Source organism: Eptesicus fuscus, chromosome 1 (genome assembly GCF_027574615.1).
Source record: "Eptesicus fuscus isolate TK198812 chromosome 1, DD_ASM_mEF_20220401, whole genome shotgun sequence".
NCBI lineage: Eukaryota > Metazoa > Chordata > Mammalia > Chiroptera > Vespertilionidae > Eptesicus > Eptesicus fuscus.
The window spans coordinates 21,956,268-21,980,464 of record NC_072473.1 but is presented as its reverse complement, the minus strand read 5'-3'; the positions used below and the strand labels follow the sequence as shown (position 1 = coordinate 21,980,464).

The following is a 24,197-nucleotide window of genomic DNA, read 5'->3' as shown; positions in this document are numbered from 1 at the left end:
ATGGACCAGACATGCCCTGGAACCAACCTCCCCCGGTGTCTTCCCAGCCAGCCACACTTGGGGTGGTGCTGGGGCTTGAAGGGCATCTGCAGAGTGAGCGGGGTTCCTCTGGCAGGTGGGGTCCCTTGGCCTGGCCTTTGGGGATCGGGCTGAAACCGGCAGTCTGAATCCCCTGAGGGATCCTGGAGCACTAGAGGGCACTCTACAAAGTTGCTGTAGCTCAACAGCTCCTGCGCTGAGTGTCTTCCCCCTGGTGGTCAGTGTTTGTCATAGCTAATGGCTGGTTGGCCGGTTGGCTTTTATATATTGAGATGTTGTATAAGAAACAAGAAGACATGTAATTCTAAACAAAGTGATTTTTCAGTTTACCCATACAAAACCTGAAGTAATAAGAATGAAGACAAGCAGAATATATTAGTCCTTTTCATAATGCCATCATTAAACAAAGATGCTTACATTGAAAAAAAATGACTGAAATGGATCCTGAGGTGAGGGATTAATGCTCTGGGGTAGTTACCTTTTCTTTCCTCCCCTGACTTATTTTCTTTTCCTTCAGAAAAACATTTTATTTCTGAATAATTTAAACATTCACTACTCTTTAGCTTGGTAGTTGGAGAGTGAGGGCCAGAAATAAAAGCAAGGCAGGAGGGTTTTCAAGTCTCAGTGGCTTCAGAATCACCCAGAGACCTTGCTAAAATGCATTTTCCTGGGGCCTGCCCAGAGATCCTGACTTAGCATGTCTGTGGGGGAGCCTGAGACTGCATTTTCAACCAGCTCCCAGATGATACTCATACTGACCACCCATGGACCATCCAGTAGCACTGCTCCTGGGGACGGGACAATGGAATTGAGTAACACTGCTCCTGGGGACAGGGCAATGGCATTGAGTAACACTGCTCCTGGGGACAGGGCAATGGCATTGAGTAACACTGCTCCTGGGGATAGGGCAATGACAAAGTGAGATCAAAGGCACCAAAGTCGGGTGCTGTGAAAACACCTCTGATTTCTTCTCTCTGTGCCAATTCTTGTGTCTGTGTGATTTTTTTAAAGGTTTCTTAACTTGTTAAATCTTAGTAACCACAACTGAAAAGTAAGAGGGTTGCTCCAGATTGAGTGGCTTTCAAACCATGCTTCAAGGCATTCTAGAAATACTGCAGGGTGCCTCAGAGGCCAGTGGGAGGAGGGGTCAGATGGGCTCTTCTCAAGGCTCCCGACCCTCCACTTCAACACTTTTATCTTTTTTTTTAAATATTTTTATTGAGGTATTATATGTGTACATATCTTACTATTACCCCCCCACCCCACACCCACACATGCCCTCCCCCCCCAGAGTTTTGCGTCCATTGTTTATGCTTATATGCATGCATACAAGTCCTTCGTTTGATTTCAAAACTCCCCCACCTTTCCCAAACTTTCCCCCTGTAATTTGAAAGTCTGTTTGATGCTTTACTGTCTCTGTATCTATCTTTTTGTTCATCACTTTATAATGTTCTTTACTATCCCTAAATGAGTGAGATCATGTGGTATTTTTCTTTCATTGACTGGCTTATTTCACTTAGCATAATGTTCTCCAATTCCATCCAAGTTGCTGCAAATGATGAGAATTCCTTCTTTTTTATGGCAGCATAGTATTCCATTGTGTAGATGTACCACAGTTTTCCGATCCAGTCATCTGCTGATGGGCACCTAGGCTGTTTCCAGATCTTAGCTATTGTAAATTGTGCTGCTATGAACATAGTGGTGCATATATCCTTTCTGATTGGTGTTTCTAGTTTCTTTGGATATATTCCCAGGAGTGGGATTACTGGGTCAAATGGGAGTTCCATTTTCAGTTTTTTGAGGAAACTCCATACTGTTCTCCACAGTGGCTGCACCAGTCTGCATTCCCACCAGCAGTGCACGAGGGTTCCTTTTTCTCCGCATCCTCGCCAACACTTGTTGTTTGTTGATTTGTTGATGATAGCCATTCTGACAGGTGTGAGATGGTACCTCATTGTTGTTTTGATTTGCATCTCTCGGATAATAAGTGACTTTGAACATGTTTTCATGTGTCTCTTGGCCTTTCTTCTGTCTTCTTTTGAAAATATTCTGTTTAGGTCTGTTGCCCATTTTTTTATTGGATCATTTATCTTCCTCTTATTAAGTTGCATAAGCTGCCTGTAAAAAACACTTTATAACTTAGCAAATTTAATGGGAAATAAAAAATCCAGATTTTGGAAATGACTCATTGTTTTAAAAACATACCAATCCACACATTTTCAATTTAGTGTAGAGTTCCAGAAATTCCCTGGTCCTTCCACAGCATTCCAAGTGTGCTAAAGAGTAGCAGTGGATGCCTTCTTTCTGTTCACAAATGTAAAACTCGATTCCATGCACCAGGAGGCCCCTTGTCTGCTGAGTGTTTAGCTAAACAGAGAATGATGGAAGTAGAGGGCAACATTGAGCATTTCTCTGCAGAGTCATGTCTGATTCATTAAAAATCCAGCCTCTCCAGATAGATATTAATTACCTTCTGTTACACAATTTTTAAGAACATAATTCTTAATTATATCTCCAACTACTGTGTGATTTGACCATTTTGGAACTAAAAAGTTACTCTATGGAATTCCATTTAAATAACTTCACCCCAGCTATTGCCACACTGTTAGTTTGTCTATTTTATACCCCATGCTAACTTTGCATGGTGATAGCATTTCATTATAAACAGCCTTCATTTTTAATAATTGTGTGTGTGTGTGTGTGTGTGTGTGTGTGTGTGTGTGTGTGTATAGATTTCAGTTTTCATATGAATTGAAAGCTCTTAATCTTCCCAGGGTTAGATTATGTTAACCATATTCAACTGCTATTTTTATTGTATTCTTTAAATCCCCTTCATCTCATACTCATACTGCACCAATGCATTTCTACTATCTTGGAATAAATTAATTACAGTTATGTAATGGAAAATTTTACTGGAGAAATATAACCTGCAGTGTCAAGTTTTCTGTCAGTTTATCAGCTAGAACTGGTATGCTTTTTGAGGTATTGCCTTTTTAACAGTAGGATGAGAAAATGAAGATTGATATCCTTCAATATCCGTTATTTACTTATTCATTTCTTCATTATGCAAACACATATTAGGAATATTCTATGTGCTAGACACAGGAGTGAAGATGAGACCAGGTCCCCACCTACAGGCATTTCCTAGTCTATGTCATAGATAGGGAACTATTCTGTTGGTAGGTGACATGTGACCCACATTAGCTTTGACAAGAGGCATGATGGCTGCAGCAGATAACTGGTAGAGAGCGGAGGCTACAGGGACTGTCCTGGCTATTTGGCAAGTCCCCAAGGAAAGGGACCAGCTATGCAAAAGACAACAGCCAAAGGGAAGTTGTAAACATAGGACTAATAACTAAGATGTGAATAACTAAAGGATGGGTATCAGGCAGGTTCTTAGCATGGGAAGGGAGGGAAAGGTAGGTTTTATCCAGAGAGAAGCAATCCCTAGGTAACAACTAGAGTCCAGTTCCTTAGGGAGAGAAAATGGACAAGGTATGGTCAAGTACCCAGGGTTCAAAACCAAGTTCTAACTCCAGTTCAATCAGGGCCCTGAGCTATAAACCACCATCAGAGCAGTCCAGCCTAAATGACTAAGGACCTAAGGAGGTTGCTAATGGGAGAGACTGCAGGTCAACTCATGCCCACTGAATATCAGAGTTAAATTGATGTAACAAAAGGAAAGAACTTAATATTGTGTGTGGCATGACACAAGTAAGTCGTCACTAAATGTTTGCTGATAGTGGTGCTATTGCTGCTGTTTCTGTTGTTCTGTTGTTATAAGAAAATAATCTAATGCAAGAGATCATGTGTTGGTGGACCTAGGACTCCTAACATTTGACCGGCTGATTTTTATCCACCCAAGGTCAGACACAGTCATTACTTCAATAACAGCAGCTGTAAAGAATCCATAACAGGCAAAGAATAATAACTTGGCCACCATTTTCTATCTGGGTGACCTCTGTATACCTTAGTTTCCTTACATGCACAATGGAAATAATAGTACCAACCTCAGAGGGTTGTTAGGAGAATTAAGTGAATTAATACACTGGACTTGTATACAACAGTATCTGGTACATAGTGAGTGCTCAAGTACATCTCAGACCCTGTCTGCTAGTGGGTGCCCAGGTTCTGATACACTCTGGGGTAGGCGTAAGAAGGTCATTGATTTAGAGCTGGGAATGACTGATCTTGCCACCTGCTGGTCCTTAGCAACTGTGGCTGGTAAAGTCCAGAGCAGCCAGGGGTTAAGAGAGCCTTGTCAGAAGTCATAAATGCCCATTTTCACAACTTGTATGGTACTTGTCATTTTTTCCCCTAGAACACTTTTTTAAGACAAAGGAAAGAGTACTGCAGATAGCACACTGTATTTTTTTTCACAGCACATTTTCAAAAATTGTGATGAAGAAAATGTATCACCTCTGTGAAGAAACAGCATAAGGAAAATTATTTGCAAAATCTAATGGAAAGAAATAGGGTTCTTAATGTGAAACAAGTGTCAGAAGGAATTATCATATCATGATGAAGTCTAGAGCTCACACCAGTTACCGGAATGGCAGCAGCAACATTCATCTCACGCCTCTTCCGTGCTGGCCCTGAGTGAGCTTCTGCTGAATTGCCTGGCAGATTAGGATTGGTGAAGGCATGAGAGATAATAGGCTGTGGCCTAATGGCCCTGGGCCTGATGCTGGGTAGAAACAAGCAGGGTCTGACTTGATCTTGTATTTATTCGATGGAACCACCATATTTTTTAAAATCTCTTGAAGACTTATCTCTTTTTCCATTATACAGAGCAAGAGTCCTTAGAGCCCCTGGAAGACTTAGCCCTTTTCCATCTTAAGGGTAAGCTGTATCTAGATTTCTAGAGATTAAGAGACAACAGGCTTTGAACTTCCTTCCAGAAGCCCTTGCGTATTCACTCAGGGTGCCTTAAATCAGAATTCAATTTTCATAGTTCTGGGAATGTCAGAGCGGCTCTTGCTAACACTCTATACTCTAGGAACCCAAAACCTGCTTATCCAGAATGTTAGAATCTACTTGACTCTTAGCACCTTAACCAAGTGACTTGTCTCAATTTTCTTTTTCCCAGTTTCTTATGAAACTTGACCTCTTTTCTGCTTAATTTAGGTATATGCTTAATTTTTTTGACCTAACCAAATTTCTAGTACCATCCCTGCCTTACTGTTTTCATTACTGATCAAAAGTATGCTTTGACAAGGTCACAAAGAAAATACTTATTGGCTCACTGTTTATATTTGCACTCAAGATAACATATGGGACTGTACTACTCAAAGAATTTGGTGACAACTTTCTTATTATTCCCATATCTTATCAGTCATTAAGTCTTTTTACTTCATAAAAATGCTTTTAGCACTTTAAACACTTCATATATACACACACACACACACACTAGAGGCCTGGTGCACGAAATTCGTGCATGGGTGTGTGTGTGTGTCTCTGTGTGTGTGTGTGTGTGTGTGTGTGTGTGTGTGTGTGTGTGTGTCTCAGCCCAGCCTGCACCCTCTTCAATCTGGGACCCCTCAAGGGATGTCCGACTGCCCATTTAAACGGCCAGTCGGACATCCCTCTCACAATCCAGAACTGCTGGCTCCCAACTGCTTGCCTGCTTGTCTTCCTGATTGCCCCTAACCACTTCTGCCTGCCAGCCTGATCACCCCCTAACCACTCCCCTGCCAGCCTGATTGATGCCTAACTGCTCCCTTGCCAGCATGATTGCTCCTAACTGCCCACCCCTGCAGGCCTGGTCACCCATAACTGCCTTCCCCTGCTGGCCTGGTCCTCCCCAACTGCTTTCCCCTGCAGGCCTGGGTCTGCTCAAACTGCCCTTCCCTGAAGGCCCGGTCACCCCCAACTTCCCTACTCTGCTGGCCTGGTCACCCCTAACTACCCTCCCCTGCAGGCCTGGTCCCTCCCAACTACACTCCCCTGCTGGCCTGATCGCCCACAACTGCCCTCCCTTGCAGACCTGGTCCATCCCCTGCTGGCCATCTTGTGGCAGCCATCTTGTGTCCACATGGGGGCAGCCATCTTGTGCTCACATGGGGGCAGTCATCTTGTGTGTTGGAGTGATGGTCAATTTGCATATCACTCCTTTATTAGATAGGATATATATATATATATATATATATATATATATATATATATATATAGCATAGGCTAACTGCTGTATCAAACATTCTTCCAAATGTATGACTATAAAATGGCTTTCTTTTAAAGTGCATTTGTTTCTTATGTAAACAGTCCATGTTACTAGTACTAGTACATGTTAATCACTGTTAAGTGTGTGTGTGTAGGAAAAGAGGAATGGCAACCCACAGTGGCCAGGAAGGCTCTTCCATCTTCAATACTCATTTCCCAAGATTGCCCTTCTGAAGACATTCTGGAGCCAAAAGGGGAGATAACAGGAGGTCTGTCATGAAGGATGGCCCACATCCCATGCACTTACCTTCCACTAGCTAGAACTCGGTCCTGTGGCGACAGGTAATTGCAGAGAGCCTGGGAAACGAAGTCTAGTTTGGGACCTACAAAGAAGAAGAGAATCAGGAGCAGTTAGCAACCACTGCCCCAAAATTCATGCCCTGCCCTACCTTCACAGTACCCCTGCATCGCTTCTCAATAGCTTCCTCCTGCCCCAGGTTCTACATCTTTTTTTTCTTTTTCTTTTGTCTAAAGTTTTACATATATCTCCTTTTCCCCCAACTGACCCCCCCCCCAGCCATTCCCACCTCGGGCAAGCCCCCATCACCCCAGTGTCTGCGTCCATTGGTTATGCTAGTATGCATGCATACAAGTCCTTTGGTTGCTCTCTAACCCCGCCCCCAGTCTCCTACTACTTGTCTCAATCTATTCTTGTTCATCAAATTATGTTGATCATTATATCCCACATATGAGTAAGATCATGTGATATTTATCTTTCTCCGACTGGCTTATTTCGCTTAGCATAATGTAGCATAATGCTCTCCAGTTCCATCCATGCTGTTGCAAATGGTAAAAGATCCTTCTTTTTTATAGCGGCGTAGTATTCCATTGTGTAGCTATACCACAGTTTTCTAATCCACTCATCTCCTGATGGGCACTTAGGCTGTTTCCAAATCTTAGCTATTGTAAATTGTGCTGCTATGAACATAGGGATGCATATACCCTTTCTGATTGGTGTTTCTGCTTTCTTGGGGTGTAGTCCTAGAAGTGGTATTACTGGGTCAAATGGCAGTTCCATTTTTAACTTTTTGAGGAAACTCCATACTGTTCTCCACATGGCTGCACCAGTCTGCATTCCCACCAACAGTGCAAGAGGGTTCCTTTTTCTCAGCATTCTCTCTAGCACTTGTCATTTGTTGATTTGTTGATGATAGCCTTTCTGACAGGTGTGAGATGGTATCTCATTGTTGTTTTTATTTGCATCTCTTGGATGATTAGTGATTTTGAGCATGTTTTCATATGTCTCTGGGCCTTCTGTATGTCCTCTTTCAAAAAGTGACTTCTCAATAGTTTTGCTGAATTGGCCTCTCATCTCTTACCTAGAGCCTTAGTCCCCCTAAACTCTGCTACCCTTCAGCCTGATGTGACTTATCCTCTACTGCTCCAAGGATCAAAGTTCAAACTTCTTAGGTGAAAGCTTAATGCCTGGTCTCCTCTATAGCCCCATCTCCTACTACTCCCTTGCATAAATCCTTGACTCTGACCATAGTGGAATTGTTGTTTTTTCTAATTCACAATGATAACAACAAACACTGATATGGCATTGGACACAGTTCTGACCAGTATATTAGCTCATTCATTTCTCATAATAACCTTAGGAAGCAGACAACAGTATTATCCCCATTTCATAGAGGAAGAAACATACAGAGAAGTTAAGTAATTTGCCTGAGGCCCTATAGTTAGTAAGTGGTACAGCTTGAGTATCACCCAAAGGGTGAGGATACTGGATTAGTCATTGTATTATACTGCTTCTCCCAATGAAATTGAACATGCCATTCTCTCTACCTTGAAATCCTTTCTTATTTCTTCATCCAATTCATACTCAAACTTCAAAAGTCAACTCAAGTTTCCATCTCTTTTTGCTGGAAACTGTCTTTGACTTCAGTCTGATTTAGTTGCTACTCATCTATGTTCCCATAGTGTTCTGTGAATGACTTTTATCTCTTCTTGCCATAGCAGTGGGTTTATCACCATTCTATAAAATTCCTAAGGGGATGTTCAACTGTGTATTTGCAATGTCCACATAATGTCCCAAATAGTGTTGTCCAATAGAAATACAATGCAAGCCACATAAGTATCTTACATTTTCTAGTAGACACATTCTTTTTTTTTTTTTTTTTTTTTTTTTTTAATATATTTTATTGATTTATTACAGTGAGGAAGAGAGAGGGATAGAGAGTTAGAAACATCGATGAGAGAGAAACATCGACCAGCTGCCTCCTGCACACCCCCTACCGGGGATGTGCCCGCAACCAAGGTACATGCCCTTGACCGGAATCGAACCCGGGACCTTTCAGTCCGCAGGCCGACGCTCTATCCACTGAGCCAAACCGGTTTCGGCATAGACACATTCTTTAAAAGTAAAAAGAAACAAGTGAGATTAATTGTAATAATATATTTTATTTAATCCAATATATATTATCATTTCAATATGTAATAAAAAATACATAGAAGACATCATCTGTGCATTTTTCTTTTCTAAGTCTTTGAAATTTAGTATGTATTTTACAATTACTCCTCATCTCAGTGCAGATACTATATTTTCATTGGAAATACTTATTGGTTTTTAGATATCATAAAATTTACATTGAAAAAAAAGCAAATTCATATAACCAAGGTGTGCCAAACATACTGAAGTTTTTTAATAACTGAACAAAGTATCAGTGTTTATTTTTTCTATTTTTTCCATCACCATTTATCCCCCATACCCTCTTCCAGCTCCCACCAACCTCTCTCCCCCCACCACAATGACAACACTGTGTCTGTGTCCAATGAGTTATTTCTCTCCTTTTTTTTCTCAACCCCTGTACACATCCCAGATCCCCCAACCCCCACAGCTGTCAGCCTGCTCTCTATCTATGAGCCTGCCTCTATTTTGCTTGTTAGTTCAATTTGTTCATTAGAGTCCACATATGAGTGATATCACATGGCACTTGTCTTTCTCTGACTGGCGTATTTCACTGAGCATAATACTCTCCAGGTCTATCCATGCTGTCACAAAAGGTAAAATTTCCTTCTTTTTATGGCTGAGTAGTATTCCATTGTGAAAATGTACCATAGCTGTTTTATCTACTCATCTACTGATGGACATCTGCTGCTTCCAAATCTTGGCTATTGTAAATAATGCTGCTATGAACATAGGGGTACATATATACTTTTGAATTAGTGTTTTGGGTTTCTTTGGGTATATTCCCAGAAATGGAAATGCTGGATCATATGGCAGTTACATTTTGAATTTTTGGAGCTAATTCCAGAGGGAAGGAGGGAGGGAGGGCAGGAGGAGATTAACCAAAGAACATATATGCATAAACTGTGGACACAGACAATAGTGCTGTAGGCCTAGAGGGGAGGCATGGGGGGAAGGAGTCAATGGGGGAAAAAGAGGAACATCTATAATACTTTCAACAATAAAGATTTTTTTTAAAAATCTACATGCAGTTCAGCCAACTATGTCCTGTATTTTTTTAAGCAATTACCATTCACAATTTAAAGAAATCTGGCCTCTGGTCCTAGATTATCCAGATAATTGCCTCAACTCATCACTCCTCTTAGCTATAACAGCATGATAACTATTACTTATATCTAAAGTCTATTATACTATCATTCCCATTAAAAAGTACTGTACAACTTTATCATCATTATTATTTTATTTTGTCTAGGGCCTCTGGTCATTTAAGGGAGTGGGGGGGTGGGGGGAGAGGTAGGGGTCACAAGGAGCAGCGGAGCCCTGAGACCAGTCCCAGGCCGTGCCCTCCACGCTGGTCACAGTCAATGAAGCAGCAGCAGCACGCCCAGCGCCAGGCAGGTGGCCCCCGCCTTCAGGCTGCCTGCGGGGGTGGGGGCCCTGTTACACAGTTCCCCATAATGGCAGGTAAAGGTGAGGCTGTAGGTGACACTCTGATAGGTGACAGGCTTTTCAAGGCGACGGTATGAACTGATGTCCATGGTGCCTTTGTTGATGATGGGGCCGAGGCCTGGTGCCGTCCCTTTGCCCATGAAGCACTCCTTGTCATCGCCACAGGTCATGGGGATGCCAGGGTAGTTGGACGAGTCAGTCAGCTCACAGAAGATGCAGTCCACGGCGCCTGTCGTGACTGTGGGCAGAGCCATCACCAGGAGCAGTAGCCAGCCAAGGACCATGGTGGCCTGGTGGTGGTGGGCCTCCTGTAACTGCTGAATGACACTCCGCACGCCCAGGAGACTTCTGTCCCTGGTTCTGGCCTCCCCGGGTCAGCACTTGGAGTGTCCTTGGTTCCCAACGCTCCGTGTTCCTCTCAGGAGCTTCTTCCTGACCACGGCTCTCAAGTCCCAGGGTCTCTGAAGCTTAACTGGGACAGAGACAGCCAGTGGCTGCTGCCCCACAAGAGTGTTTGTGGAGCGGAATGGGGTGACCTCACAGACCCCTCAGGGTTCCACTGGCCACTCTGGGGGTGAGGGCTTGGGCGGGGGAGGGGTGTAACAATCTGAAGGGCAAGTTGGCTCACTCATCTACCAGGGTGTGAGGTCATTGCCACCTTGCCTACATATGAACACTATGCCCAACACTTATCATCCTGGCCACTCAGTCTTAGGCTCTACTGGGTGCCAGGTGCTGCTCCTGCCCAGTGCCCATGGTGAGCCCGTTTATCAGATGAGCAAACCAAGGCTCAGGAGGAGAAAGTGACATAGCCAAGGCCTTAGAGCCAGGATTACAGCCCAAGTTTATTTAATTCAAAGAGGGCATTTATTGAGCCCCTGCTGTGTGCAAGACCAGTGGTGGATGCGTTAAATAGCCACCACTGTGAAGACAAGACTTGGAAGGGCAGGGCTCACCACAGCTCCCAGGCTTCTAACATTGGGCACCGTGCAGGGAGCTCCACCCATGTTTTCTGGTTGGAATCTTTCTACCTATTACCTGTCTCTCAAATGAGCAAACAGGCACACAGAGCAGGCACAGCCAGAGCCTGGCACACAGAAAGCTTAACAAATGGGGGTCATTATAGGAAGCAGCTGAGTCTCAAAACAGCCCCCATGGGTGTCAGAAAATAAACGATGTCTCTTTCCAGAGGGGGAAACTGAGGCATCCCTCAGTGGGAACAGGCGGAGCCCCGGCTTAAACTCAAGTCTGAGTCCAGATGAAAATTTAAGTATCTTAATAGATTGTCCTCATGGGGGTAGGTACCTTGGTGGTCCCCATTCTACAGGGGGAATGTTAAGGCCAGACATTAGCAGGATTTTCTTATTTTTATGTTTTTTATTACTGTTGACAGCATTGCAGATGTCCCCCAATCCCCGCCCCCCACATTTTTCTCCCCCTGCTCTGAGGCCGGCCCTACTCTAGGTCTTCACCACTCTATTGTCTGTGTCCATTGCTTATGCATATATGTATATAAGTTCTTTGGATAATCTCTTCCCATCTCACCCCTTTCCCCCTGAGATATGTCAGTCTGTTCCATGTCTACATGCTTCTGGACCTATTTTGTTAATCAGTTTATTATGTTCATTAGATTCCACCTATAAGTGAGATCATGTGATATTTGTCTTTCTCTGACTGGCTGATTTCCCTCAGCATATTACTCTCCAGGTCCCTCCATGCTGTCTCAAAGGGTAAGAGGTCCTTCTTTTTACTGCTGCATAGTATTCCATGGTGTAAATGTACCATGGCTTTTTTATCCATTCGTCTACTGATGGGCACTTTGGCTATTTCCAGATCTTGGCCTTTGTAAATAGTGCTACTATGAACATAGGGGTGCATATATTCTTTCTGATTTGTGTTTCAGGTTGCTTATGATATACTAGAGGCCCGGTGCACGAAATTCATGCACGGGGGCGGGTGTCCCTCAGCTCAGTCTGCACCCTCTCCAATCTGGGACCCCTCAAGGGATGTCCGACTGCCCGTTTAGGCCTGATCCCACTGGGCCCGATCCCGCGAGGGATGTCCGACTGCCCGTTTAGGCCCAATCCCGGGATCGGGCCTAAACAGGCAGTTGGACATCCCTCTCACAATCCAGAACTGCTGGCTCCCAACTGCTCGCCTGCCTGCCTTCCTGATTGCCCCTAACCGCTTCTGCCTGCCAGCCTGATCACCTCCTAACCACTCCCCTGACAGCCTGATTGATGCCTAATTGCTCTCCTGCCAGCCTGTTTGCCCCTAACTGCCCTCCCCTGCAGGCCTGGTCACCCCTAAATGCCCTCCCCTACAGGCATGGTCCCCCCAACTGCTCTCCCCTGCAAGCCTGGGTCCCCCCTAACTGCCCTTCCCTGTAGGCTTGTTCGCCCCCAACTTCCCTTCTCTGCCATCTTGGTCACCCCTAACTTCCCTCCCTTGCAGGCCTGGTCCCTCCCAGATTCCCTCCCCTGCTGGCCTGATCACCCACAACTGCCCTCCCTTGCAGGCCTGGTTCCTCCCAACTGCCCTCCCCTGCTGGCCATCTTGTGGTGGCCATCTTGTGTCCATTTAGGAGCAGCCATCTTTGACCACGTGGGGACAGCCATCTTGTGTGTTGGAGTGATGGTCAATCTGCATATTACTCTTTTATTAGATAGGATTCCTAGAAGTGGGATCACTGGGCCAAAAGGGAGTTCCATATTTAATTTTTTTAGGAAACTCTATACTGTTTTCCACAGTGGCTGCACCAGTCTGCATTGTGACCAACAGTATGCTAGGGTTCCCAAACAGCACTTGCTGTTTGTTACAAAGTATCAGTTTTTAAACTTATACTTGTGAATTTAAATTAATTTTTTTAATTTCAGTCTCAAGCACCAGTGCTTATTGAATATGTTAATAACAATGTAGAAAATTGTCAATGGTTATAATTGAATTTATAGGTCTCCACCCATCACATGCCCCATCTGCCAGATAGCCAAATTTTGTATCACTAGGTGAGACTCCTATTTCTTTCTAGGCAGAAATAATTTCAGAAATTAAAATCACTTTTGAGGTAGTGTGACAAAATATCCATCAAAAGGTGAATGATGCCAGCTGGCATGGCTTAGTGGTTGAGCGTCAACCTGTGAACCAGGAAGTCAAGTTTAGATTCCCAGTCAGGGCACATGCCAGCCTTGCAGGCTTGATCCCCAGTGGGGGACATGCAGGAGGCAGCCAATCAATTTTTTTCTCTCATCATTAATATTTCTATCTCTTTCTCCCCTCCCTTCCTTCCTTGAAATCAATAAAAATATTTTAAAGGTAAATGATAAACAAATAGTGGGATTTTCATACAATAGAATACTGCTTAGTAATGAAAACTTATCTTCAAAATATTAAAATCTTTCAAAATATTAATCTAAATTAAAGAAACCAGCTTACAACCCCCCCAAAGATACTGAACAATTCTGGTTTTATAATATAAAAGAGCAATTTTATATATACCATAAAGTAGATAAATAATTGCCTAGAGACAGGTAGAGGGAGGAATAGATTAAACAGGGATGAGAAAATTTAGAGAGAATGGATATATTTATTCTCTTGGTTGTGAGGATGGTTTCATGGGCATATGCATATGTCCAGAATGGTCAAGTGGTACTCTTTCAATAAGTGCAGTTTCTTTTTCTTCAATTATATTCCAATAAAGTTATAAAAAAGGACATTAAAATCATATTTCAAATTTTCAGACTCAGCATTTCAGTAGTGTTCTAATTTATACCAACAACCTCTTTCTCTTGCTTCTTTATATATAAACATTGTACAAAAGGTATTTTATAGGTCATGTAATATGCCCAAGAATGGTTTATAAATTTTATAGAATTATAAGGACTGCTCACTTTCCTTCTACCTTTCAAGATAAAACATCTTCAGAGCAGTTTTCATCTGGAAGTGCTGTATTTGGGTGATTTCACAGTTCCACAACCCTGAGTTCAATATATTTTGGTGTATGAGCCACAGTGGCTCTTGGCTAATCAAGAGCATCTCCTTTTGCTATGCTCAGTGTTAGAGAAATGGGGAAAGTCAACTGAATTTAGAGATTAAGTAAGAGACTCCAAGGCATACCTTTTGATAAGTCATAAATGATATCCTATTTATTAAAGCACACCTTAAGACATCCATAAAATCTCCTAATGAATGGTGTTTTACTTTTCCTTCAAAATAGTGAGAAAAGGTACTTCTGACTTTCCAAGTGAATAAAAATAATGACTCCTGATTGCTAGATATGTTTAAACTAATCTGTGAAGCAAGAGGAAAAGCATCTAGTTTGTAATAAGCATCTTTTAGACATCAGGGGACGTGTTGATTTAAGGGTCTGTGTTTTTTTTTTAATAACCAGTATAGATCATGAGGCAAGCAGTTATTACTCAATTTTAATTTATCTTCTCTATTTGTATTCACTTATTTAAAAATGCCAATTTATGAATATTAAACTTGTAGGTTTTTCATAGCAATCTAGTGTTTGTTTTTTGATATCCAATTTAGTTATAAAAAGTTATCACAAACTGATCTCTATAATCTGTCTCTGAGTACCAGGTGCCAAAAATTTTGGATGATCGGGTTACTCACCCCTCCCATAAGTTACTAATACTTCCTCTTTTGAAATGCTCACATCATTGTTCAATGCCTGACTTCTTCACCTAAAAGTAATAACCACAAACATAGGGACCACATCATTCTGTTTACCACTTTATCTCCAGTGCCTAGCACTATGACTAGGACATGAAAAGATGTTTACTCAATTTTATTCTTTACCTATTCATGCTGAGACAAAAGTTTTTGCAAGTATCCTGCCACCATTTGTGTAAATTCAAGCCAAATATGGCTTATAATGATATTGCAGATGATATCTCTGTTGTCCTACTCACAATTCCTCCTCCTCCTGCAATGCTTAAGCTGATTGACAGTGGCCCCTACTACTTATAACATTGACCTTTTAGGGGGTGCACTTGTCACTGCATTTTATATGATAGCTTTATGATGTTGAAGACTATTTCCTGTGATCATGCTGTATTCTCAGATGGCAAACATAGATTTATTTATGCTTGTGATCCAAGGCAGGAAGTTAACCTTGAAAATGAGTTAAAATTTGAAAGGTAGTAAATCATAGGGCTGGGATTTGTAATTTATCTCAGTAAGAAATCTAGAGACCAGATGTGAAGGAAGAGCTAGAAATAAAAATAAATAAATAAATAAAATAAAAAACAATTTGGTTCTGCTGCAACACTGATGTTAACTTGGAGCAAGTTGCCTTACTCTTCTGCACCTTAATTTTCTTATCTGGAAAATCAAAGGATTAACTATATCAAGGAAGGCAAATAGGTGGATTGCCTCCACTTCTCCCTCATTTGCCCTTAGGAGATGTCACTAATCAATAAGTCCTGTAACGGAATACTACTCAAGACAATGATACATGCAGCTACCACACACTAATGTAGTTAGCACATAGAGGAAACCTCTTTTTTCATCCCTAGGGTATGTAGCCATTAAGATTCTCTACAGCTTTAGAAGTCTAATAGCCCTATTCAATGCATTAAAATTCAATAAAGAAGATGTGGTACATATATACAATGGAATACTACTTAGCCATAAGAAAACATGAAATACTGTCATTTGTGACAATATAGATGCATCTAGAGAATATAATGCTAAACAAAAATAAGTCAATCAGAAAAAGCTAAGAACCATATGGTGTTACTCATATGTGGGATATAAAATGAAACTCATAGACTCAGGCAACAGTACAGTGGTTGCCAGAGGAAAGGGGTTAAGTGGGGTAGTAAAAGGTAAAGGAGGCCAAATATATGGTGATGGAAGATGATTTTGACGGGATGGTGAGCACACAATGTAATGCAGATCATGTATCCTAGAAATGTACATTTGAAACCTATATAATCTTATTAACCAATGTCACAATTTTTAAAAATTTATTATGAAATTTTTAGGTTATGACAGGTGACTTATAGGGAAGATGTAAGTCAGATATCTAATTTGGCCGATCAAATAGATTGTCCAAATGGTAGATTGGTACCATTTATTTAACTCTTTTACACAAGAGATGGAGTGTGTTTGAAAGAGAGTGGGTGGTGAGACAGGAGGGATGATACTAAGTTCAGGCTTGCATATATTGAGTTTGAGTTGCCCATGGAATGTACAAATGGTTATGTCCAGGCAGCTGGGTGTGTGAGCTGTACCTATGGGAAAAGTTCTGAGCTAGAGATGTTTACTTGTATTTTGTAAGTATGCAGGTAATGAAAACCTTGCAAGAGTTTGAAATGGTTTAGGAAAACGCTTGTATATAGAGAAGAGAGTACCTAGGATTAAAACAGCAACATTTCAGGGGTAAACAGAGAAAAATAAACTTGCCATGGAGACAGGGAAATTAAAAATTCAGTAGGTAGGAGACAAACCAGGTGTGTGCAATGTTACAGAATCTAAGGGAAGAGAGGTTTTCAAGAAAAGTAGCATTCAGAGTTGTCGGGTGCTATGAAAGAGACATCAAAGATAAGACCAAAATATATTCCATTAATTTAGGAAAAAGAAGGGTACTGATAACCATAATATGATCAATTTCAGCATTGATTTTGGAGAACCTGGTAATTACTCAGTGGTAAATAAGGAAGCAAGATTGCAGTGGGTTGAGACATTATTGAGAATTGAGAAAATCAAGGAGCAAGAATAAACCAATTATTTCAAGCCTTATGGCTATGATTCAAAAAGAGAAAGAACATAGTAACAGAAAATGGATGGAGGGGCAAGAAGAAAGGAATGGCCTTAAGACAAGAGGGATTTGAGTGTGTTTAAATGTCAGTGGAAAGGAGAAGTTGAGGATGCAAAAGAAATGAGGGATCATTAGTGGTCTCAGATAGGAATGAAGGCACATCTATTGCAACTATAGAAGAGGAGGTAAAGGATAGTCATAGTTGCTGGTATTTTTGTAAGTTTAGTAAAAGGTTAAAATAGGGTATTGTATTTTTTTTCTCATTGAAGTGGAAGTTGTGGTTAAATGCAGTGTGATGGTAATGGTGTTAGAGTCTAAAATTCAAAGCAAGTGGCAATTTGAAATAGCTTCTCTAGGGTATTAGAGAAAGTGTTGACTACAGAATCAGTGAGCAATGGCATTCTTTTTGTTTGCAGTTTTAAGTATGTCTCATTGCTGCTAAGTTTATGAAAACTGTTTCAGAATCTTCCTTGCACTTCTATTTCCATCTCTTTTCCTTCTTCTTTCCTCACCTCCCCAATTTAAACCTTCCCTACCTTTTAAAATTAAGTGTACATCAACTATCATGAACTCTGCTGATAAAATGTACTGCAAAATAAATTTTTATTTTTTGGTTTGTTGGCTTGTTTGTTATTATTAATCCTAGGCAAAGAAGCCACCGTGGATAACATGATGGGTGCTATAGCAATTTAAGGCCATGTGGTTAGTCCAAACATAATATAGGCCAAAAAAAAGTCTGCCTTGAGATTTTAACTTCCAGGACATGTTTTCTACTTAATCAAGAGAACCTGGTAATTACTCAATCTCCTCTTAAATGATTTTCTTTTCTGTGCAAACAGTTTTTCCTTTTAGCTGATTTCTTAAGTGTTAAATTAAGAGAGATTCTCTCAGAAGGCGTACTCATCCTGTCCTAGAATCTCCACTGTGTCAGAGTTGTCCAACTTCCACAATGCTTTGTATTCAGAGTACCTGATTTAAGCCATGGTGTTATTTTTTTACAAGAGAAAACCTTAGGCCAGGCTATGACCATGTGTGTCATGTTCATCTCTGGACTTAGTATTTGTAGAATGAATGGATGAATGAATGGATGATGGCATATGATAATCCTATCATCATACTAGGAGAAGCCAGGAGAACTGCTGTGACTTGGAAAATTGAAGTGGTTAAAACAATCATACAGTAAACTAGACTGCTATTAAGAGAAACCAGCCTGGCCGGTGTTGCTCAGTGGTTGAGCATCAACCTATGAACCAGGAGGTCACAGTTTGATTCCTAGTCAGGGTAAATGCCCAGGTTGTGGGTTTGGTCCCCAGTGGGGGTGGGGGGGTGCAGGAGGCAGTTGATCAATGATTCTGTCTCATCATTGATGTTTCTGTTTTTCTCCATCTCCCTTCCTCTCTGAAATCAATAAAGATATATGTGTATATATATATATATATATATATATATTATAAATAAGAGAGAAACAAGTGCTCCATTATTTAGTTACAGACCAAGGTTACCTACCATCCATCACATAACAAGAAGATAAGGACACATATGTAATACCTTAATCAATAAAGAAATTAAAAAAAAAAGATTACCAACTCCTTGAATCTCATTATTAACCTTCTTGATGTTCTGAAGTTACTTGACTTTATTTCATAATTGATCAATTCATTAATCTATCTAATCATTTGTTCAATAACTCTTTACCAAAAACAAAAGCAGCTGCACACCAACTAGCAACCTGGAAGCTGGAGATACAGAGGTAAGCAAGGCAGATATGGTTCCTACCCTCAGGAGCAACCGGGCTAGCAGGAGGTTTCCATCCAAGTGTATTCTCTCTGCTTTTCTTTTAAAGGAAAGACCAATGTGTATAATTTGCCATATCTCTTTAAATTTCTAAGATTAGGGATTTTAGATATAAACCAGTTATTAATCCATGACTTATTAGTCAAAAGCCTGGATTTATTGTTCATGTTCTTGGTATTTTCCTCCTTATGTCCCTGCTCTCCTTAGATATGAATAGAAATGTCTTGGAAGAAACTTTTGATTGGCATAGGAGCCCTGGGAAGCCATTGTTGTAAATGTAAACTCAATATTAAATGTCAGATATCAAATACATATGGAATAAATTACTTCTCTATAATGGAGAATTTAAAGTAAATTTCAAGAAAGTGAATTCTTTTCAATGGGTATGGCTGGCAAATGCAGAAACTTGATCTTCTTGCTGAGATGAATATTGTGTACAGATGACACAGAATAGGTGTTGTAGCAACATTCACTTTCTCTCAATTTTTTAAAAAATATTTCTTTCAAGAAGCTATTCCAGGATATTTCCCTTGACAGTGTCCTAGCTCTTATCTCTGTTACACACAGGCTCACAAAATGTTTTCTTTGAAGGGCATTTTGCTATTGGCCCTCTTTTATTATTTTCCTTCCCATAGTAAACAGAATAGAAGGTGTTTACTCCCTATGGTGAGAAGGCACCTGGGTGCACACGCAGTGGTATGAACCTCTGGCTTTTCTCTGCTCGCCTTTCCCTGAATATAAGAAACAGGTGCAGTGATCAATTCACTGCCCTCAGCGCACCCCAGGCAGGAAGGAGACACCATGTCACAGACCTTTTGTTACTTGCAGGGAGTGAGGAAGAAGAAAGGCTGCCTCAGCTGATAATGAGGAAACCTAAGGGCCCACTTTATGAATTGCTCTAGGTTTGTTCATCCTGATTTGCTCAGGACAGTCCCAGTTTATATTAGTTGTTCTTAGCATAAGTATGAATAGCACCTCTATATACTCTCAAAAGTATTTATGTTTGGACAATAAACTACTTATGTGGATCAAATAGTAGAAAACCTTGACCACTAGGGGATGGTCCGTGTTTACTATGTCAATATCTCCTGATGTTAGAACCTGGTGCTTTTTAGAAATGCAGCTAAATTATTAAAAACTTCAGCTCAATTTAGGGGGTGCCTAGTATGTGCTCAGGGCTGTGTCCAGTAATGACAGCAGGGAGGCAATCTCTGTTCTCCAGAGTTCATCCCACAACATGCAAGCCAGGCCTGAAAAAGCAAACTGTCTTCCTTAGTAACCCTTTGCTCTTCCCCATGTCTTTGCATATGAATCAAGTTTGTGATATTCCACTTTGGGGATTTTTTTTTTGGGGGGGGAAGGGAAGCCTGAATGGTAGCGTGTCATGTTTTAATTAATAGAACATCCTGTTATGAAACTTTTGAATCAAATATTTTCCCTAGGCATCAAATGTGTTGTCAGTGAAAAGTTGACACCTAGATATGAGGAACAAAAGAGAGAAGGAAAGTAATATTGAGATTTTTGTAAAGGATAAAGACATAATGTTTAGGTACTTTGTTGTTGTTATTTTGTTAGTCCTCACCAGATAATATTTTTCCATTGTTTGGTTGTTGTTTTTTAATCCTCACCTGAGGATATTTTTCCATTGATTTTTAGAGAGAATGGAAAAGAGAGAGAAAGACAGAAATATCCATGTGAGAGAAACACATTGATCTTGGTTGCCCCCTGCATGTGTCTTAATCATGGCCCAGGCTGGGGAGGAACCTGTAATCGAGGTATGTGCCCCTGACCAGAATCAAACCTGGGACCCTTCAGTCCACAGGCCGATGCTCTAACCATTGCGAGCAACTGGCTAGAGCTGTTTAGGTATTTTCATGTGTTGCCACAATATAAAGTATCTCATAAAGTATTTTCTTTATAAATAAAACATCAGTCCAGAGGTACAAACCCCTTTGCCTTCCTGACTTCCTAACCTGCTTTGATAGATCTCATGTCTGTGACAATGAGCAATGTTGAGAAAACCATAGTTTTTTGTTTGCAGATTTTTTAATGACTAAAGGAAGATATTGCCAGTACTAGAAACAAATAGAGAAACTGAGGGCCGATATAGCATTCACAGTTCAGTGCAGAAAATAGAAACTACCCTAGATATGATAATCAGACAATATTTCATATAGAGGATTTGATGCATACTCAATCTTTGGAAAGGCTAGAGGAACAGATTTTATACTTGGCTTCCAGGATAGACTTCTAAAGCCCGATAGAACAGATCCACTAGAGAACTGCCATCTCTGAGGTACCACTGACAATGACCTGGAGGACAATTCTATACAACTGTGAACTAAGAATCAGAAAATTCATTTCTAGAGGTTACCATTTTTGTAGCTGATGTTAGCAACTGCTTTCTTCCACCCAGGAAACTGAAGAATGGATTTGAGAACTATGTTTTGGGAAATCTCATACTTCTATGACTAAGCTGACAACATAAACAGCCAAAAGGAGCAGGAGGATGGCCTCCACTTAACTTCCACCTTCCAAATATCTCACAAGTCCCTCTTCTTGATGTATAGTTCCGGACTTAGCAAACAAAAATAATGCATACAACTTACTTATACTAAAAAAAAAAAAAAAAAAAAAACAACAACAACAACAAAAACATTGTTTATCTGAAATTCAAATTTAATAGGTACCCATATTTTACCTGATAACCCTAACTTATTAAAACCTAATTCATGTCCAGAATCCTAGATACATAGAAGCATGGCAAACACACATTTAAATTTCTAGCCTGTCTAACTAGAAGTCGGGTGGTATGGAGGTTTGGGTAAGACAATCCATAGTATTAAGTTAATAGTATTAACCAAAGTAGCTTTCCTACCACAAGCGGCTGAAACCTTTCTACCCCTGATACTTTTGCTAGCATCTGAATATTTTCACTCTGCATTCTTATACTCTCTGAAATCCTAGCAGTCTGTGCTTTATTTGGCTTAACTTAAATGTCAAAACCTCCCAGAATGTGAAAGTGGTCAGACTAAGTTTTGGGATTATGGTTTTCAGCAGGTAGGAGAGAAGGATTTATAGGGGCATAAGGAAATGCGGGAATAGAAAAGATTGGGCACCAGGAGGTGGAATAAGATTGGCAAATGCAAAATCAGATTTTCATTGCTTACTGTTTGTATGGGGCATATTCAGGATTAAGGGAGGAAATACTACTTCCTTTCATACTTCTTTTTGTTCCCCAAAAGATGCACACTTCCCAAATCACATAACCTAAAGTAATGCTATCAGAATGGCATAGTTTAGTTTGGTCAGATAGTTGTGTAAGTGCTGGCCCAAGACATATATGGCTATTGTCTCAGTGGAACTTTGACTTTTGGGTTCTTTTTTTAAAAAATGTATATTTTATTGATTTTTTAAGAGAGGAAGAGAGAGAGATAGTTAGAAACATCGATACTAAAAAACAAACAAACAACAAAAAAAACATTGTTTATCTGAAATTCAATGTAGCTGAATGTACGCCCCCCACTGGGGATGTGCCTGCAACCCACCTACGTGCCCTTGATCAGAATCAAACCCGGGACCTTTCAGTCTGCAGGCTGATGCTCTATCCACTGAGCCAAACCGGTTTCGGCGACTTTTGGGTTCTTAACCATTGACTTGCAGGTGATGGTTGGTTACAGAACTCTTTCTAAATTAGGGACTGCTTTACTTATTTCATGCGTGAAGATGTCAAAAGGAAGAAGGGTGGATTTGTACCATGTTAATTAACAATTTAGTGAGCGGAAATGTCAGCCTAGAGCATGAAAAGAAATACTGCCTCTCAGAGCAGTCAAGGATGATGAAAAGCAATCATGCAAGCACAATAGTGTTCTTCAGAAACATGGAAACTTTTTTGTTCCCCATTTTCCCTGGGATTTTCTCTTCTGAATTTAAAACAGTTGGGTAGTTCAAGTTTCAAGGCTACTGATTGTAACAGAAAATCAGTGGTAATTGGAAGCAGTGGGATGTTGGGAGAAGTAATAGAGGTAGCTGCTCTCCAAATGATCCTGCAGGACTTTTCATGGCAATGAAATCAAGCAGTGGAAGCTTGGCTGAGTGCAAGCAAACAGTCCTACAGAGAATGGTGCTGTCTCTTCAATCCTCTTATCTCTGGTGGTGAGTGGGAAGTAGGGGAATTAATTGACAGAAAACTTTGTCCAATAGTTGATGAGGGTTATTTGGCTAAAAGAAGTTATTCTGAAATCAAACTTCCCATGCATTGTTTGCTGTGAAAGCGAACTGAAAATAGCATTACATCTTCAATAATGGACGTGAACTTTGTAGATTAACTTAACTTATGACCTTTTATTTTTTAATAAAGGAGGCTTATACGTTGCTTTTATTTCAGAGATACAGTAGATCCATTTTCTCTTCACAAGTGTATGTTATTTTTCTGGTATCTTACTCTTGCCTATGAAAACATTATTGCACTTAAAAGCTCAATAACTATTTGATGACAAATTCTTATCATCAGTAAGTTAAAGACCATGAAATTATTTTTACTAATTATATGTAATTTAATTTCACACATTTGATGATATTTTAAAACACAGGAGTTGTTTTGTAACTCCCCAAATCACAAGGATAAATTTCACTCCATAGACTGTTTGCCAAATGAAATGTTTCATTTAGGCACAGGAAAAAAATAGTGGAATTCTCAATATTCTATATAACTCAGACACTATTTAGCGTTTTTTTCTGTGAATATCATTATGGTATGTTTGAAAGAGAATACAATGAATATATGGTGTTTAAAAGGCCCCAATCTTCAAAATGCTTCAGAAACTATTTCACTATGATCTTAGATCTAAAATCTGGTCTTTTAAATTATTTGATTTGCCCTGAGTGTTAAAAACAAAAACAAAAACAAAAATAAAAAAAAACACCAGCCTGGCCAGTATTGTTCAGTGGTTGAGTGTGAACCCATGAACCAGGTTTGATTCTTGGTCAGAGCACATGCCTGGATTGCAGGATCAATCCCCAGTGGGGGATGGGCAGGAGGCAGACTTATCGATGATTCTCTCTCGTCATTGATGTTTCTGTCTCCTTCTCCCTCTCCCTTCCTCTCTCTGAAATCAATAAAATAAAAAACACCACATGATTTTCCTATCATATCGGATTAGCTATCATTAAGTAAGCCTGCAGCCCAGTGAAAAATCATTTCACATCACTTGGTAAATACCATGATTTAGGATACTCATTGATAGAGAATCTGGGTAGGCAAAATGTTTGGGGGTTGGGGAAATTTCAAAACATAAAATCTTATATTGATTGTATGGTGAAGAACAGTCTGAGTTACTATTGAGGTTTCAGAAATGAACTGCCCAAAGAATAGTTTCTTGCTTTCTCAGGCACCAAGCAGTTTTCCAGGAGCAAACATTCATCCGTTCAGGGAGCTATGACCTATAGTTTCTACTTTTGTAGCAATTGCACCTAAAACCTTGAGAATAGGCCCTGGGATTTATGGAGATCCACTTCTCA

At 40.5% G+C, this 24,197-nt stretch overlaps 2 protein-coding genes across 5 annotated transcripts in view; one reads left to right on the top strand and one right to left on the bottom strand.

Moving 5' to 3' along the window:
* Window positions 1-24,197, top strand: part of DMD (dystrophin) — a 1,914,059-nt gene that overhangs the window by 1,429,194 nt on the left and 460,668 nt on the right. The window lies entirely within an intron of this gene.
* On the bottom strand, window positions 9,908-10,607 carry LOC103297858 (sperm acrosome membrane-associated protein 4-like). Its single transcript, XM_008154602.3, has one exon. It carries the CDS (start codon window positions 10,396-10,398, stop codon window positions 10,027-10,029), a length of 372 nt encoding a protein of 123 aa, XP_008152824.1. The 5' UTR covers window positions 10,399-10,607; the 3' UTR covers window positions 9,908-10,026.

Coding starts and splice junctions, on each gene's coding strand:
- LOC103297858 (XM_008154602.3), bottom strand. CDS start 10,398: ATGGTCCTTGGCTGGCTACTGCTCCTGGTGATGGCTCTGCCCACAGTC.